This window comes from Clupea harengus, chromosome 16, assembly GCF_900700415.2.
Source record: "Clupea harengus chromosome 16, Ch_v2.0.2, whole genome shotgun sequence".
NCBI classification, from domain to species: domain Eukaryota; kingdom Metazoa; phylum Chordata; class Actinopteri; order Clupeiformes; family Clupeidae; genus Clupea; species Clupea harengus.
The window spans coordinates 479,242-498,502 of NC_045167.1; the positions used below are offsets into that span (position 1 = coordinate 479,242).

The 19,261-nt window shown below is 41.7% G+C and overlaps 1 protein-coding gene across 3 annotated transcripts in view; it reads left to right on the forward strand.

Moving 5' to 3' along the window:
- Nucleotides 1-18,154, forward strand: part of scyl2 (SCY1 like pseudokinase 2) — a 30,835-nt gene extending 12,681 nt beyond the window's left edge. The window contains exons 10-19 of one of the 3 annotated variants that reach the window (XM_031582447.2): nt 1,203-1,214; nt 3,612-3,734; nt 3,840-3,953; nt 4,333-4,465; nt 5,170-5,288; nt 8,368-8,468; nt 9,237-9,303; nt 14,318-14,389; nt 14,587-14,706; nt 15,690-18,154. In XM_031582447.2, the coding sequence (XP_031438307.1) occupies nt 1,203-1,214; nt 3,612-3,734; nt 3,840-3,953; nt 4,333-4,465; nt 5,170-5,288; nt 8,368-8,468; nt 9,237-9,303; nt 14,318-14,389; nt 14,587-14,706; nt 15,690-16,331 (1,503 nt within the window). In that variant the 3' untranslated portion in view covers nt 16,332-18,154. Of the gene's footprint in view, nt 1-1,202; nt 1,215-3,611; nt 3,735-3,839; nt 3,954-4,332; nt 4,466-5,169; nt 5,289-8,367; nt 8,469-9,236; nt 9,313-14,317; nt 14,390-14,586; nt 14,707-15,689 lie in introns of all 3 variants that reach the window. The other 2 variants (XM_031582446.2, XM_031582448.2) reach the window with 2 other exon arrangements.
- Nucleotides 18,155-19,261: the final 1,107 nt, after the last annotated feature.

A 19,261-nucleotide genomic window follows, 5' to 3' on the forward strand; every position in this document is an offset into this window, starting at 1 on the left:
CTCGTGGGAAACACACACTATAGGAGGGACTTGTGGGAAACACACACTTTAGGAGGGACTCGTGGGAAACACACACTTTAGGAGGGACTCGTGGGAAACACACACTTTAGGAGGGACTCGTGGGAAACACACACTATAGGAGGGACTTGTGGGAAACACACACTTTAGGAGGGACTCGTGGGAAACACACACTTTAGGAGGGACTCGTGGGCTGGCATTAATGAAGGCCCATGGTGCTTTGTTGTCTGCAAAAATTTGAATTGCAGAAGTTGAAAGAAACCGTATACCCATATACAAGGCATACAACATCAAACATGTAAAAAAAGCAAGCTGATAGGTTTTGAGTGGTCTGTGTAGATTTGGTGAGGAGTCTAGGAGCCCTTACTGAAAAGGATATTTCCTGTTTAGTTTGTAGTCTAGGAGCCCTTACTGGAAAGGATATTTCCTAGAGAACTTAAATGGTCCTGAAGGGACAAAGATGTGTAATGTATTTTGGTGCCAGCCCGTGGAGTGCTTTTAAAGTTAAAAGAGGGGGGGTATATAAATCATTTTCTGTGTCCACATTTATAAAAATGGGTCTCCGTTGAGAAATGCCACTTTTGCCTCAATGTTTTTAGTTAGGTGAAATAAACTAAAATATCAAGGCATGGCAGACTACCTAAGAGAGTGAAAAACAGGCTCGGACTCAGTAGTGTTAAAGATCATAAAAATAGGACCGAGAGCTTTTCTTCACATATCATATCAAAGTGCGTTCATTTACAAATTGTTGCATTTTACAGTTTCTGTAAAAGATGCCCTGACAACCTCAAGTTTTGAACCCACAGCGGTCCATAACTCTCTCTTGATTCGGAGAGTTTTTAATCTGCATAACACCGCTGATGGAAACATTTACAGACTTGTTCACATATGTCTGAGTGCAAAAAAAATCAAACACGGAAGACAATATGCATCATGACACATCGAGAATCCCTTTGAATCTTAATTGAATGGTGAATGGGTTGGTGAGTCAGTGAGACTTTCTTCCAGTTTACGCGTACTCCATGAGTTTGGTTAGTTGAAAAGTTACATTTAGCTTAATGTTGTGAACATATCACTTCTGTGGGCCTTAATATTCATCTAACCAAATCTCATGTGGTCAGGTCAGCCCAAGTAAAAGATTCTGTATTTCAGATTTTTTTCAATTTGTCTTTTTATGCTCTCAGGCCAGCAACATGGTGAGTGTTTACAACTAGGGAAATGTGTCTTATTATTATTATTATTATTATTATTATTCCAATTTACTGTACTGTTATTCCTAGTCTACTTATTAAAAGTACATGCCAAGCGAAGCACTATACTGTTCTTCCTTGCTTAGTGCTTGCAAAGCAAATATTGATATTCTTCACGCAGGTCTAGTAAATTCTTAGGCTATGTTATTTTCATTTTCTACACGTTATATATATTTAAGATAAACAAGTACATTTTCCCCATGGAACATTTTTCCTCTCCATCAATCTTTCTCCATTTCTTTATTTGTCTTTGATCCCATTCCCTATCTCAACTGCTCTCACATGGCTTTGCTTTTCCTGGCCTTCCCTTCTCTCTTTCCTTTCTCTCTCTCTCTATTATTTTCAATTCATCCATCCAGCTATCCAGCTATCTTATCAATTTCTTTATTTTTCCTCAGCTCTATAATTTCTTTATCTCTCTCTTTTTCACTCACTCACTCTTTATTCTCTCTATCTGTCTGCCTGCCTCTTATTCTTAATATCTTAATATCTAACTTCTCTTTCATTTTTTTGTCTTTGTCTTTCTTTCTATTTCTCACTCACTCTTCTCTTTTAATTATTTCTCTCCTCTATGTTTATCTTCATCAAAGACACTATACTGTCTCACTCACTAACTTGGAATAGCCACCTCATATTGTGTTCTATTTAATATGTTAATGCATTACCCTATGTGCATACCTTTTTAATCGGATGTACTTTGGTTGCTTTTGTACTCCTAGGTAGTTAGTCAGTCAGGTAGTCAATCTACAATATACAATGCATTAGTGCATTTTTACATTAGTGCATACAATGCATTAATAGCTTTTCAAACTTCTAATATTTTACTTCATATTTGTTTTGAATGTTAACTATGTATTTATTTTTTGCTTTGCAATAACTGGTATTACCTTCTGGAAATGCAAATCCAGTTCCAGTGCATGCAATGCAATGTTATTCCTAGGCTGCTTCTTATAGTGCTTGAAGTGAAGCACGGTGTTGTTCTATCTAGCCATTGTCTTATCCATCTAATGATTCAGCTTGAAGCTTCAGCTTCAGCAGAAACTTCATTCAAACTTAATTCCGTAGGTCTCATCGATGAGACATGTGCTACGTTATTTCCATAATCGCACACTTTATACTTAAAAAAAAAATGATTAAAGAGTAAAAATCTCCTATTGAAATGAATGAATGAAATGAATCTTTGTGACTCCAATACTTTGTGGCTCTTTGAGATTGGAACAGCATTGTTGCGTCATCCGCAACTTTTCTGCGACGCAGGAACAAACTGTCCATGGCGGATTCCTTTCTCTCTGTCCCTCTCAATACAACTGTGTAACTACAAGTATTGATAAGAGGCACCTTCCATACTCTACTACTTTGCCTATCTATCTATCTATCTATCTATCTATCTATCTATCTAATTCTCTCTGTCCAAGTCCTCTTTCTCACACGCTCTCTGTATTACTCTAGTAACACTCTAGCATCCCCCTCAACTACCCTAGAAACATCCTAGCAACCAGCATTGCAACAACCTGAACTACCATACCAACACCCTAACCCTGCCTTATCAACCATCTAAACAACCATAGCAACCAGCTAAAAACCTTCGTGACAAGCATAGTAACCACCACAACTACCCTAGCGACATCCTAGCAAAGCCACAGCAACCATATTGCCTACCAAAGTGACACCCTAGCAACCACTCTTGTATCAACTTGAACTACCCTATCAATGCTTATAAACTATCTCTCTCTTCCAATCACTCTATTTCTTTTTCCCTAACTTATTATCTAACTTAACCATCTCTTTAGTTTATTTGTATCTAAACTGTCCCCTCTCTCGGTCTTTCATGCTCTCTGTCCTATCTCTATCTCTATCTCTATCTCTATCTCTATCTCTATCTCTATCTCTCTCTCTCATTAATGTCTATGTCCTTATCACCTTCCAAGTCTGACACTCCATACTGGTTCTCTCTCTCTCTTGTCCACTTTCTAGTCCCTTTCAATCTATCAATCTTTACACACCTCTCACTCATGTTCTGTCTCTGCATTGAATTGGGTTACATTTTTCACCTTTTATGTTTATTTTAATTTTTTTTTTTTTGCTTTGCAAGCACTGATATTTCCTTCAGGAAATGCAAATGTAGTTGTTGTTGTAATTGTTGTTATTATTATTATTAGTATTATTATTATTATTATTATTATTATTATTATTAATAATAATATTATTTGTATATGCTTATTTATTATATAAATTGTTGGTGTGCATGTAAAATTTGCTTTATGCATGTTGTATTGTCATATTCAATTGTCATGTTGTTGCTCAAAGATATCTTAAATCTTTCTTTTATGATTATCTGTGTAGATCCTCCTAATATTCCTGCAGAAGATGGACCTTTTGTTAACCAAGACCCCTCCAGACGGCATTAAGAACTGTGTTCTTCCAATGGTGTACAGAGCTCTCGAGGCCCCCTCCATCCAGATACAAGTACAGCAACAGAAACACTAGAAGCAAAAAAACAAGAAATGTTTTTGTTTATAACACCGTTTGGTTCTTTTTGTGCTGTTGTTACAATATCTGTTGTTCTAACAGGAGCTCTGCTTGAACATCATCCCAACGTTTGCCAATCTCATTGAGTATCCCTCCATGAAGAACGCAATGATTCCACGTGTGAGAGCAGCCTGCCTACAGACCTCCTCGTTAGCGGTGAGACGTCTCCGCTATACCCCTCCTCACAGACTTTGCTTTAACTGCTGGGATTTCATTCAAAAGCTGCATGCCTCTCTAAACATTTCACACAGACTTGATATATGCATGTTTTAACTCGTCAAGAAACTACCTTTGGAAATGTATTTACTGAAATTAGGAGATAAACACACATGAAAACATCACTCTATCTACTGTTCAGAAAGATTAAAAGCAAGATCAGGTCAGGCAACTAAATATCTAGTGTCTTTATCATGATGGGAAAGCACTTTTCCAGTGCCTTAACCTCTTGGAATACCAAAGTCTCGAAATGTCTTATGTGACTTGTTCTCTAACAAAAGCATAATGAGCTTATCATTTTCCTGTCTGTTGTTTGCAGGTCCGGGTGAATTCCTTGGTGTGTTTGGGGAAGATTCTTGAATACCTGGACAAATGGTTTGTTATTGAAGAGATCCTGCCTTTTCTCCAGCAGATCCCCTCCAGAGAGCCTGCCGTCCTCATGGGCATTTTGGGTAAGGGACTTTATGGATTTGTTGTGTATTGTTTGTTTATTTGTTTATTAGCTTCAATAGACTTTTGAGAGCAATTTAAGTGTTCCATTCCAAAACTTTGTCACTTTTCGTACAAAACATGTGTTGTGTAATATGGTTGTCTTGCAAATAGATCTTTAGTAGACATAGAAAGTAGAGCTCTACCTGTCTTTTTCTACAGTTTCTTTACAGTTACTGAGGTAAACAGACACAGCTTTATCTCTGTAGGGATCATCACTGTGTCATGTGACCCATACAATGACATTAATGAGCATGTCGGTGTTGAAAACTGTCAGTTTACTTTGACGCAGATGCTTTCCTCAATACTGGACCCAAACAGATCTAAAAATAAACTCAGGTTAAAAAGTCCAGAAATCTAACTTGTAAAGATTTACCAATTCCTGTTTGCAAAGAGTGAATAATTGGTTAACCCTTTGTAGTTGGGATACTTTTTTTATACAGTAAACTCAATGTTTTTTTTTTTTTCAATATTCAGCACAAGCAATGTAAGTAGTCAGAGGAAAGCCATCACTAAGCTTCATCATGGATGTTTTTCATCATATGAATGTAACATGCTAAATTACTTCATCGCGGATGTTTTTCATCATATGAATGTAACATGCTAAATGACTTCATCATATGAATGTAACATGCTAAATGACTTCATCGCGGATGTTTTTCAACAGGAATTTATAAATGCACCTTTACCCACAAGAAGCTGGGCATCCCAAAAGAGCACCTAGCTGCCAAGAGCCTGCCTCATCTGATCTCCCTGAGTATTGACAACAATCTCAACCTCAACCAGGTAACTGTTCTGCATCCTGATCAATCTCAGCCTCAGTCGTGTCAGGAGTGTGAAAGGCTGTCTTCTCAAGATTCTATCTGGCTGGCAAGAGATGGGAGAATTTTCCTCACTATATTTCATAACCTTTCAGGTGCTTTTGATCTTACATGCATCGAGTTACTGTTACGTCCACATGGCTCAATGTGGAGATAACATAATGGGGAGACCACAGAGTTAAGATTAATATCAAAATATAGTTTATTTAAATAACCAAATCAAATACTTACAAAAAGTCAGTCAATGGGAGGCAAGAAAAAGCAAAGCTCAATGTAGTGCAGATCAGCATAGTGCAGTGGTTCTCAAAGTGGCGCACAACACGCGTCACATGCTGTACCTGGGATCCGTAAAGGCCCTCCTACACAGTACAACATGCGCTGTCTATAACCTGATTTGATTTATATTGGGAATTAACACACACACACACACACACACACACACACACACACACACACACACACACACATGCATGCTGTACCTGGGATCCGTAAAGGCCCTCCTACACAGTACAACATGCGCTGTCTATAACCCACTCCTGCTAAACACAACAACATGGCTGACAAGAAGAAGTGAAGAATGTTGTGACAGGTGACTGGTTTTTGATGCATTATTCATGACTATGGGATGCACTAAAGAGGAATGTCTTTAGTCTCGTTTTGAATATGGAAAGGGTGTCTGCATCTCGGATGGAGGCAGGAAGATTATTCCACAGGAGGGGGGCTCGATAGCCGAAGGCTCTGCCTCCTATTGTGCTTTTTGATGAGCGATGTTCATATTCTGTACGTTCTAGTGTGAGTGTGAGAAGCTGCGTTCTGTATGAGTTGGCTCTTTATTGAGTTGTTGCTTCATCCGGACAGGAAAGCATTGCAGTAGTGTAGACGCGACGTAATGAAAGCGTGGATTCGTTTTTCTGCATCTTGGAGGGATAGGACTTTTCTGATTTGGGCTATATTGCGTAAGTGAAAAGAAATATGTCTTTTGATATCTGTTTTATGTGTGAGTCAAGTAGAAGGTCTTGTTTCATAATTATACCGTGATTTTTTTTTTTATACTAGTGTTGGATGATAACGAGATATCTATGGCTAGATAGTGTCATTCTAGTGTGTGTGTAGATGGCTAGATAGTGTCATTCTCAATTGTTTAGGGCTTAAATGTTAGATTGGGGGTTTTATGTGTTGAGGGGCAGGTCGTTGTTAGTCATCCAAGCTTTTACATCTTTCAGACAGGCTTCTCTCTTGGGTAGTTTCATCAGGCTTCATGGAGGGGTAAAGTTGGGTGTCCTCAGTATAGCAATGTCATGCTTTCTTATGACGGCACATAAGGGTAGCATGTACAAGGAGCAGAGCAAGGGTCCACACACACACACACACACACACATAAGGGTAGCATGTACAAGGAGAAGAGCAAGGGTCCAAGCGCACGCACGCACGCACGCACGCACGCACGCACGCACGCACGCACGCACGCACGCACGCACGCACGCACGCACGCACACACACACACACACACACACACACACACACACACCTAAGGGTAGCATGTACAAGGAGCAGAGCAAGGGTACACACACACACACACACACACACACACACACACACACACACACACACCTAATGGTAGCATGTACAAGGAGCAGAGCAAGGGTCCAAGCACACACACACACACGCACACACACACACACACACACACACACATAAGGGTAGCATGTACAAGGAGCAGAGCCAGGGTCCAAGCACAGAGCCTTGGGGAACACCTAAATGTACTCTGGTGTTATTGGGATGACTTATTATGGATATGAACAAATTGATGACGATCAGAAAGGTCAGACCTAAACCAGGATGGGGCACAGCCTTTGATGCCAACATGATGTTCAAGTCGATATGAGGTGGGGGTGTGCATACGCCACTTTTAGTGCCAGGAGTAAGAGCTGAGGTAAGTGCGGCTGGTAGTTTTGACATGAATCCTGTTGTAGTCTAAACAATGGCAGTAGAAGTTGGTTCATTCTGAGGTTGTGCAGCCCATGTAAATGAGGAATAAAGGCAGGAATCTCAGGAGTTGCATAGGAGGCAAAAGAGGGGGACAGAATGTCTGTGTTTATGAATTTGTGTGTGTGTGACCTTGACGCTATTTAGCCTTAACCTGACCGATAAATGGGCCAATACATATACACTGACCTTTGAGTGTTGATGTCAAAGAAACAAAAAATCTTCTACTGGTAAATTAGCATTGAGTAAATGCAACATTTTGACATTTGTGTTCTGGTATGTTTTACAGAAAAAATGCCTCTGTGTGTCTACTTCTACAATCTCTGTAACAAATGCCTCTGTGTGTCTACTTCTACAATCTCTGTAACAAATGCACTCCCTTTTCCACTTCTTCCCCTGTCTTTAATGTGTTCCACTTCTTCCCCTGTCTTTAATGTGTTCCACTTCTTCCCCTGTCTTTAATGTGTTCCACTTCTTCTTCCCCTGTCTTTAATGTGTTCCACTTCTTCCCCTGTCTTTAATGTGTTCCACTTCTTCTTCCCCTGTCTTTAATGTGTTCCACTTCTTCCCCTGTCTTTAACGTGTTCCACTTCTTCCCCTGTCTTTAATGTGTTCCACTTCTTCCCCTGTCTTTAATGTGTTCCACTTCTTCTTCCCCTGTCTTTAATGTGTTCCACTTCTTCCCCTGTCTTTAATGTGTTCCACTTCTTCTCCCCCTGTCTTTAATGTGTTCCACTTCTTCTTCCCCTGTCTTTAATGTGTTCCACTTCTTCCCCTGTCTTTAATGTGTTCCACTTCTTCTTCCCCTGTCTTTAATGTGTTCCACTTCTTCTTCCCCTGTCTTTAATGTGTTCCACTTCTTCCCCTGTCTGTCTTTAATGTGTTCCACTTCTTCCCCTGTCTTTAATGTGTTCCTCTTCTTCCCCTGTCTTTAATGTGTTCCACTTCTCCCCTGTCTTTAATGTGTTCCACTTCTTCTTCCCCTGTCTTTAATGTGTCCCACTTCTTCCCCTGTCTTTAATGTGTTCCACTTCTTCCCCTGTCTTTAATGTGTTCAGTTCAACTCATTCATGGCCGTGATCAGGGACATGCTGGGCAAAATGGAGGCCGAACACAAGACCAAACTGGAACAGCTCCATAGTATGCAGGAACAACACAGGTGTCTGTCATCTTTTTACAAATACTACTATTATTATTATCCATGTAACTTTGATCTAAATCTATGTATTTTGCCCATTAGTGTAGCAGCACAGATGCTGCAAAAATGGCCTGATTTTGTTGGTTGAGTTGGGTTTGAGAGAATTTGAATCACAACCATCAGTTCCCAGTTATCCAATCTGGCAATTACATTCCCAATTAAGTTCCCTTTATTGAAAGTGTGTCTCATTGGACTAAGGCAGGAAAAGCCTGCACCGTGAGTGCACTTTCCAACCTCATCCATGAAGACAGAGCCCATTATCACCCACTTGCACTCCCCATCTCTGCAGTGGGCACTACTGCTCTTGCACTTTACGCATGAGGTTCCTTCCAGCATTAGCTTATGCCATAACTGTCAGAATAGACCACAGTGTGTTCCCCTTGCCTTGTACAGTCAGATTCATTAAGTGAAAAGCCATTTAAATGAGAATTTGAATTAGAATATAGACGTAAGCAGCTCACACTGTTATCCAAGCACCAAGTGTTTGTTTATCTAATGGGGGTTCACTGAAAATGATGGGACCATAGGATAGGATGTTACGCAAGGACTTCAAGGCAACAAGAATTTTGAAAATGCACCAATATGGGCATTTATGTTACAATTAATATCACTCTTGGCTTCACAAGAACAGTCTATGTCTCCATGTAATCTATGTAAGAGAACCTACGTGCAAAGATGAGCTCATGCTAAATGGCTAACAAAGAAGCATTCATTTGTTTGTTTCTTTAGGAGCCTCAATCTGAACCAGACGAATCAGTCAGTGGAGTCTAGCAGTATATCCAAAACCCCAAATCAAGTGAGTGAGGTAAGTGCTTTGGTGGAAAGGATGAATTAAGCAGGTTCATTTGCATATATTATTGAAGTATAGTTAAAGGTACAGTATGTAAGGTTTGAAATAAAAATAAATTCCTGACCGACCACACTGATGGAACTCTGAAATAACAGTTTCCCCAATGTCTTTATTCTTTTTTTAATGTTTATGCATGTTGTCATAAACATGCTGTCGCTGTTTGAAAGCAGTGTCTTTTAATTGATGTTTTTAGAATGACCTCATTTTTCTAATTGTTCTAATTCTATAGTAGTAATATTTTAGTTTTTGACTACCTGATGCACCTTAGAAACTGAATGTTGTCACATTGGATTACCAAACAAATTAGAAATAATCCAAAACTGAGCTCAATACCTGAAGTAAGCATAAAAGTAACCAACCATTTAATAAAAAAGGCAAATCATCAGTAAAAATAATGCAAACCGTACTGTAGGTCTCTGTCTTAGATTTAGTCTGCTAGTTTTAATTCATTCAAACCGTAGGTGTCTGTCTTAGATTTAGTCTGCTAGTCTTAATTTATTCAAACCGTAGGTCTCTGTTCTAGATTTAGTCTGCTTAATTCGTTCAAACATTGCTTCTACTACATTAGCCTTTTTCAAACTTGTTTGTCCTGAGGCCTAGTCATGTTAGCCTGGTATAACCAGACCTAACTTCACTTCATGAATAGGGTATGTCCTCATTCCATTTGGGACTGTTTCCAGTCATTGCATCCTAATGGGTGTAGACTTCAGGTTCATTTTGAAACCATTGGGCTAGCCTTTAACCTTAGCCTTTAACCTTAACCTTAGCCTTTAGCCTTAGCCTTTAACCTTAGCCTTTAACCTTAGCCTTTAGTCACCATTGACAACTATGGGATTGCAACGGTGCAAGCTGATATATTTAGCTTTTTCCCAAACCGCCTTTGCCCTCAATGATTAATTTCACACATTCTCCAGCTTCAATTTTTCTATGTTTTCTAGCGGTTTCTTCCTCTAGCACCTCGTTATTGTAACTTAAGAATACGTCTGAGGTGATTTGGGAGGCAACTGAGCCCTTAGCAAGGTAAACAGGTACAACCTTCAAGGTAAACCACTCGCTAGCGAAGATACACAGTGGTCAACAATTCATAGTGGCGTGGTTGTTGACTTGTCAATCGCACAATACACATCTCCGTTATCAACACACCCCCATGCGCCAGACACGCCCACCGTCTTGCGTCAACGCAACGCATACGTGTGAATGTGCTGTCATCTCCATTCTCTTCCCAATGATCCAATAGCTCTTTATTATTAAGATCTTCCTCTCCATCCTTTTGTGGTCTTTGGCATCATGAGGTGTGATGAGCTGAAGTTTAGCGGTCAGATGCCTCTTCCTCATCAAATGGTGCCTAAGATAGGTGGGGTTGCTGTAAGGTTGAAAGGGATTCACGGGCTACAAACATAGCAACCTATACATGTCGTGGTTCTTTAGAGTGGGAAACAACTCATGGCTCACCCCATCTGTGACGTTGGCGGCGCGTAAACACGCAGCGGCTGGGGGCTCTCCAGACTAGGATTTTGTTTTTGTTTTTAGTAATTGTTTAGTTGTAGTTTTAGTTTAGTTTTAGTTAAGTTTTAAGTGTAATAGCGGCTCGGGGTTCTCCCGATTATAAGATGCCATTGTTTGTAAACTGTTTCGTTGTAGTTTAGTTTAGTTTTAGTGAAATCGCTTAGTTGGTTGCCATGGCGACATGTACACAACTTGACTGTCTACAGTCGCCAGGATCTCCTAAACATTGGAGTACGGAGTGAACAATCTGTAAACAGCGACTTTACCCACACACACAGCATACCAGAGGATATAGCCCGGACAGCAGGCTCTCCGTGGATTGTCATTCCCACGGGCAGGAGGAGGAGGCGCCGAAATGAAAGGAGACAAAAGCGAGGCTGCCGGGCTGGCGTTTACGCGCAGCTGAGAAGACGACCGCATAAACTGCCACTTCCTAGCATCTTCCTCTCAAATGCCAGATCCATCACAAATAAAATGGATGAGCTGAAGCTACAGATGGCAGCAAACGGACTCGTACAGGACTGTTGCATTCTGCTGATAACGGAGACCTGGCTCCACTCATCCATTCCAGATACGGCCATAGAGCTAGCAGGACGCACAGCTCATCGCCAGGACAGGAACAGTAACTCCGGTAAGAGCAGAGGAGGGGGGCTATGCATTTATGTCAACAACAACTGGTGTACCAACGCCATGACCATCGATAGCCACTGCTCTCCAGACCTCGAGTATTTAACTGTTAAATGCAGACCCACGTACCTCCCACGGGAGTTTACTGTTGTCATGGTGACTGCTGTGTATATACCACCGGATGCTAATGCCAAGTCAGCCCTTAGTCACTTGTACAATGCCATCAGCCTTAAACAAAACACCTATCCAGAGGCAGTACACGTGATAGCAGGCGACTTCAACCATGCTGATTTGAAGGTAGTGCTCCCTAAGTTCTACCAACACATAAAATGTGCTACCAGGGGAGAAAATACACTGGATAAAGCCTACTCAAATATCAAGCATGGTTACAGGGCTACACAGCTACCCCACCTTGGCTTGTCTGATCACATGTCCCTACTACTCTTACCGGCATACACCCCCCTTAAGAAAAAAGCACCCACAACAAAGACTATTAAGACTTGGCCTGATGATGCCTCTCAGCAGCTGCAGGACTGTTTTGAAACCACCAACTGGGATATTTTCAAGCACCAGGACCTGGAAGTGTACACCTTGACTGTTTTGTGCTACATCAAACACTGTGTCGACACTGTCACAGTGGACAGGCGCATCCGGGTGTATCCTAACCAGAAGCCCTGGATGACAAAAGAAGTCAAAGTGCTGTTGAAGGAGAGGAGCGGCGCCTTCAGGTCTGGGGATGAGGCACAGTACAGGACTGCCAGAGCCAACCTGAGGAGGGGCATCAGGGAGGCCAAGACAGCATACAAGAGGAGGATTGAGGACCACTTCAGCAGCAACAACATACGGCAGGTGTGGCAAGGGGTCCAACACATCACCAACTACAGGTCCAGCAACCTAACTGCAGCCGACGGTGATGACTCGCTGGCTGAGGGGCTAAACTGCTTCTTCACACGCTTTGAAGTTGATACACCGGATGTGACCACGCCACTTCCACTAGACCCCTGTAGCCACACCCTCACAGTGCAGGCACAGGAGGTAAGGCGTGTTCTGCGGGCAGTGAACCCAAGAAAAGCTGCTGGACCAGACGGTGTGACTGGGAGGGTGCTGAGGGACTGTGCAGACCAACTGGCTGGTGTGTTCACCAACATATTCAACCAATCCCTATCCCAGTGCTTGATTCCACCCTGCCTGAAGTCCTCCACAATCATTCCTCTACCAAAAAAGACCACTGCCAGCACCCCTAACGACTACCGACCAGTGGCACTGACACCTATCATCATGAAGTGTTTTGAGAAACTGGTCCGGAGTCACATCACAACAAGCCTGCCACCCACTTTTGACTCCCACCAGTTTGCATACAGAGCAAACAGGGCTACAGAAGATGCTATTGCCACGGCTCTCCACACCACACTTACACACGTGGAACAGAGAGGGAATTACGCCAGGCTGCTCTTCATAGACTTCAGCTCTGCTTTCAACACGATCATACCAAGCAGACTGGTCACCAAACTGATGGACTTAGGGCTCTCACAGCAAATCTGCTACTGGATCAGAAATTTCCTGACAGACCGCTCCCAGAGGGTTAGAGTAGGATCCCATCTCTCCTCAGCTCTCAGCATCAGCATCGGCTCACCGCAGGGCTGCGTGTTGAGCCCCCTACTCTACACCATCTATACCCATGACTGCACTCCCACCCACCCGAGCAATGCCATCATTAAGTTTGCAGATGATACAACCGTGGTGGGGCTCATCTCAGGAGGAGATGAGACTGCATACAGGGAGGAGGTGCAAAGGCTGTCGACATGGTGCACCTTGAACAATCTTGTCCTCAACACCTCCAAGACAAAAGAGCTGATAGTCGACTATAGGAGGAAAAAATCGGACATGCAGCCTATTGCCATCAATGGGGAGAGAGTGGAGAGGGTATCAGACTTCAGCTTCCTGGGCACTCACATCGAGGAGGACCTTTCCTGGACCAGAAACACCATTGCACTGCTGAAAAAGGCACAACAGAGGCTGTATTTCCTGAGGTTACTCAGGAAGAACAAATTAAAAAAGAAACTGTTAGTGTCCTTTTACCGCTGCTCTGTGGAGTCAGTGCTAAGCTATGGCATCTCGCTGTGGTTTGCCAGCTGCACGGCAGCAGAAAGAAAGGTACTCCAGAGGGTCATTAACACAGCGCAAAAAGTAATTGGCTGCTCTCTTCCACCTCTTGAGGACATTTATAAAACACGCTACCTCAGAAAAGCCCACAGTATCCTCAGAGACTCAACACACCCTGGTTACCACCTATTTGAACTGTTGCCCTCAGGGAGACGCTTTAGGACCATCATAGCAAAAACAGACAGGCTGAGAAACAGCTTCTATCCCAGAGCCATCATAGCACTTAACAATGCACAAAACTGACCTGTATTTGTCTCTCTGTTGTGTTATATGTCTTGTGTTTTTATAGTGTAAATATGTATATATATATGTTCAATCTATATTTGTATTGTTTTTGTGTCTGAGAGCTGCTACCTCAATTTCGTTGTACTTGTGCAATGACAAATAAATATATTCTATTCTATTCTATACCACCCTGACACTGTCCACCACACAGACATGTGAGGGAAATGACCAAGCAGATACAAGACAATGTCTGGCAAAATCCTGTGAAACATGCTTTATCCTGTGCACACACGACAGTGTTATATTGTTAATATAACCAAATCTCTAAAGTTTGTTTTGTATGTGTTTTTGGGAGTTGATTTTAAATGAACATAGGTCTACTGGTTAGGATGGTTCTGTAGTTTTTTTTAGGATTTCAAGAATCTCCCCTCTTTCCTAGATTGATGACATCTTTGGTGGCAATTCTATCAATGGCAGAGAAGTCAACTCCCCCATAAGTGCCACATCCAGAGTGAGTAGACTGGACTGTGCTGTGCTGTGCTGTGCTGTGCTGTGCTGTGCTGTGCTGTGCTGTGCGACCACTGCTTACTATACTTGTAAGCTTAGAGTTTGTTACCTGCACCCAACCTCTGTACTCATTTCTTTGAAAAGGCCCTAATTCACACTACCTCTTCGTTGTATATCTTGTTATCATATTTCTTGGTTTAGGTGTCACTCACATTGGAAGAGAAACAGAGATTAGCCAAGGAACAGGAACAGGCATCCAAACTGAGGAACCAGCAACCCCTTGAACCCAAGAGTGTAAAAGCAGCCACACCCATCACACAGGTAGTTGAACAGTTCCATCCCATTATGACCTAGACAAAATATTTGGGGCGAAGCGAGCAAAAAAAGTTGGGGAAAGTATAATCCTATGTAAATGAGGAGCAAATTTTGCCAGCAGCGGCCAATCAGATTGTTTGGTGGAAGGGGAGGAGATGGTAGAGGAAGGGGAGGAGATGTGGTGGTCTGGGGTGCTTTGGTGCTGTCAGTTGTACGGACTAAAAGTACATTTTAAACATCTTCAAATCACTGTGGTATAAATTTGTGATTAGTCAAATTTTATGAGTTCATATATAAAGTTGAGTTTAAAACACCTATGTGTACAATTATTCAACTCTTTTCAATATTGCCTTTATAAATTACTTAGTAGTGATTTAAGGCTGTACAATTATTTTAAAACACAGTTAAGTCATTGGATACTTTATCATGACACTGAATGTACCTTAGTTGCGGTATATATTTATAAAGCTAAGGGGCAAAGAAATCAGCAGGTTTCCATTTTGATTACAGTTTCAAATCCCCCAGCCGGCAACATTCTGTGCACGTTTGAAGCTCATGGGTCCCCCTCCTAGCAGGAAAGAAAAACCAGAATCATTCATGATCATGAAACTGGAATCAGACAGTTGCTGTAATCAGAACTGCTGAGAAAACGGACTTTAAGATCTTTAAATGCAAGATGTAAATCTGTGGTGAGCTGAGAGATTGATTATGAGACTATCAACTGGAATTGTTTGGCTATGTGGATCAATAACATGTCTGTTATTGTAAAGGTAAGGCCTATGATCTGAAAAGTACCATCCCCACAGTTGAGCATAGAGGTGGGTTTGTCCTGTTTTGGGGGTGTTTTGCTGCTCTGGGAACTAGCAGTCTTGACTGTGTGACTTCTCGTGAACTCTTTAAAAACAGGCCATTTTGGAGCAGGATGTGGTGCTGTATATATTGGAATGTTCTGAACAGTCCCATGAAGTTTATTATCATCTCTCTTCCAGACCAAGGACCTTACCAGCAGTTTAATGAACAACATGACGACATTGGGCCACTTGGCTTTAAACAGTACTCCTACGTCGACACCTGCTCAGAGCAGCAGAATATCAACTGCCTTCCCTGTGACTGCTGCTAAGAGTGGCATGGGCGCCGCCATGGATCCCATGAGTAACGGTCTGAGTGCACCCATGCGTTTCCCATCAGTGGGCTTGGGTCTGGGCATATCTCCAGCCACGCCAGCCATGTACGGAGGCGGCATGGCCACCACAACCAGCACACCCAACTTCAGCTCTCTGACACAGAACCCACCCCAGATCTCTGCCAGATCTCCAGACTTGTCTGCCTTGGACTCTCTCTTCGTCTCCAACAAGCCTAAAGTCAGCATGAATCAAATGGCCCCGACATCCAACCAACCCCCCTGGCTGAACCAGTTCGGGCTGAGCCATCCTTCTCAGACTGCGCCCATGCAAGCGACTACCCTGGGTATGACATCAGTGCAGAGTGGCTTTGGTATGCAGGCCAATCCCTTTTTCAATCCCCATAACTTTGCCCAGCCAGCTGTGAGCACATCATCAGCGCTGTCCAGCGCCGGCCCGATCAAACACAGCACCTCTGTCAGCAACGATCTGAAGGACCTCTTTGGATGAACCTTGGAAAGACCATGCACAGAGGAGGTCGAGTAATAAGTGAGAGGTGGAGGATTGGCTGTGTTACTGAAGTTTTTGGTCTTACTTGAACTGTATTTCCTCTCAATTAATATATGATATGCTTTGGTCCAGTTAAGATTATTTTGTTGTTGTTGTTGTTGCGCTGTGTAAATCTTTTTGTACAGAACGTTCGATTCTCACGGCAATGGTTCAGCATTGGGAGATGCACGAAAGGCTACCATATGTGCAGATATATATACGGTATAAAATCCACCATAAATCGGTCATGTGATTTGTAATTGCCTGACAGATAGGCACACAGAAAAGGCTTTGATACAAAGACACACAAATGTTGAGACAATTTCTTACGTATGTTCATTTTGATATAGTGCTTTGGTGTTAGTTTTATTATATTTCATCTTTGCCCCTGATTTTTTTTTTTTCTCATTCATATTTTTGAGTCATATCTTTGAAGTGAGAAGATTGTGGATGCTTGAAATCAGGTCAAGCTTTTGAGGGGCATCCAGGACAGGGGTCCGGCGAGGCTGTTGGAGGCTGATCACCTTTGCATAGATAATGCTGATGCTGTAGTGAACAATCGAATCTGAGTGTTAGACAGGAAGTTATATCCGAGTGTGAAGTTGTGTTTAATATAACCACTGTCTGATGTGCTCCATTGATTTTGAAAAGAATGTATTCACTTGCATTTGATTGCATTTACCATCTGAGTCCCAGTGGCCATAGCTAGTCTGTCCTGTATAGATCAGTTTCTCATTGACTCCTGTTCACCTGAAATCTAGCTCAAATATCTCTTCAGAGTAATGACCTGTGCATCTTAAATGGATATTCAGTGTAGTGTTATCACATCATTCATGCTAAAACTTGGTTCAATCTGTTTCCCTTGCTTTTACATCTTGGTTGATGGTTATGACTGTCATGCTACTGCAAAATGTAATGAGGACACATTCACCATTTTATTCCATAGGATCACCTGCCTATTCAATTCTATTCGGTCTCCAGATCACCACCACCTGTCACATGGCAGCCATCTTAAAAGCTGTCTGTAATTGTTTGTTTTTAATATACCAGTTAAACGATATGTTCAAGACTACAAGTTTGCCTCTTGTTCACATGTACCAGTTCGATTTGGTTGATTGTATTCATACACTCTATTTTTTAAGGTAGAATTGATCGGGTGTATATTTATCAAGGCAATTCCTAACTCCTTCCATTCCTCCAATTCTGCTATCAATCCAAACTGATTAGGACATTCCGTAATTCCTTCTGTAATAATGACAAGATAAACCGCCTCCTGAGAGGCCTGAAGTTTCAGATTAAATGACTAGATAAACCACCTCCTGAGAGGCCTGAAGTTTCAGATTAATTGACTTTAGCATTGGTGGGCCAGTCAAGTGAGAACTGAGTGACGCCCATGAGCTAGATCCTATCATATGTGCTGATTATTGGGGTCCAATAGAGGTTCAATCTGGCTGTGGGATGTTATGTGTAGTTTAGGGGCACTATGTGTGCGGGTGACCTTAGTGTTGCACAGTAGCACCATCACAGTACCACTGTGGTCTGACATCAGTAAAAGCTCTCAACTCATACAAGAAGAGGAATTTATCTTGTGTTTATCAGTTAATATTCACCCAGAGAAAAGAGCAGTACAATTATTAGAATGTGTAATGCTTCATTTCATCATTATTACAATTTATTTTCATCATGAAAATTGTTCAGATACTGCCACCATGTTAGTTTGGTCTTTACGACTTTTCTCATCCATAATCTATGAGAATAAAACAATAAAAATCTCTTTTCTGGTCTCCCCTGCTATGAGACACTGTTTTTATGTTTCCGCATTGCCCACAGATGGGGCTGATGTCTTTTTGTCATGAAGTAACACAGGACATTGGTTTCTCTTAAACAGACTAGCATACAGGTTTACTGTTTAAGCGTTCTGTGATCTATGATCTGTGGTTTCTCTTAAACAGGCTAGCATAAAGGTTTACTGTTTTAAGCGATCTATGATCTGTGGTTTCTCTTAAACAGACTAGCATACAGGTTTACTGTTTTAAGCGATCTATGATCTGTGGTTTCTCTTAAACAGACTAGCATACAGGTTTACTGTTTAAGCGCTCTGTGATCTGTGGTTGTGTGGCACCACAGCTTGTGCTACCAAATGTCCTGCCGTAGCATTCGATGGTCTATGATCTGTTACTGTGCAGGAGTTTGGAAAGGAGTGGTTGGATCATGGAGGGGGGAAAGAGCTGAAATGTGTGGCTATGTTAATGCATGTAAGACCCTACTGTATGTCTGTGGGGAGCAGAACTAACATTAACTCTTGTATTGTGTGCCGAAGCCAACTACATAATAACCTAACCATACATCCCAAGAGTAATAATCAGTGATCAAATCAAATCATTGACAAAGGCTAAAGGTGCCATAGAAGATGTAGCTTAGCATAGATACATAATGAGAGTAGAAGTTGTAGCTTAGCATAGATACATAATGAGAGTAGAAGATGTAGCTTAGCATAGATACATAATGAGAGTAGAAGTTGTAGCTTAGCATAGATACATAATGAGAGTAGAAGTTGTAGCTTAGCATAGATACATAATGAGAGTAGAAGTTGTAGCTTAGCATAGATACATAATGAGAGTAGAAGTTGTAGCTTAGCATAGATACATAATGAGAGTAGAAGTTGTAGCTTAGCATAGATACATAATGAGAGTAGAAGTTGTAGCTTAGCATAGATACATAATGAGAGTAGAAGTTGTAGCTTAGCATAGATACATAATGAGAGTTTGGTACATGGAACTGACATAGCTTGAATCTCACACACTGTGGTCTCAAATCCCGTGTGAATCCCGTATATGCAGAAGAATTCCTACTGTCCCCCACTGGGTTGTAAATTACTCATTAATATTTAC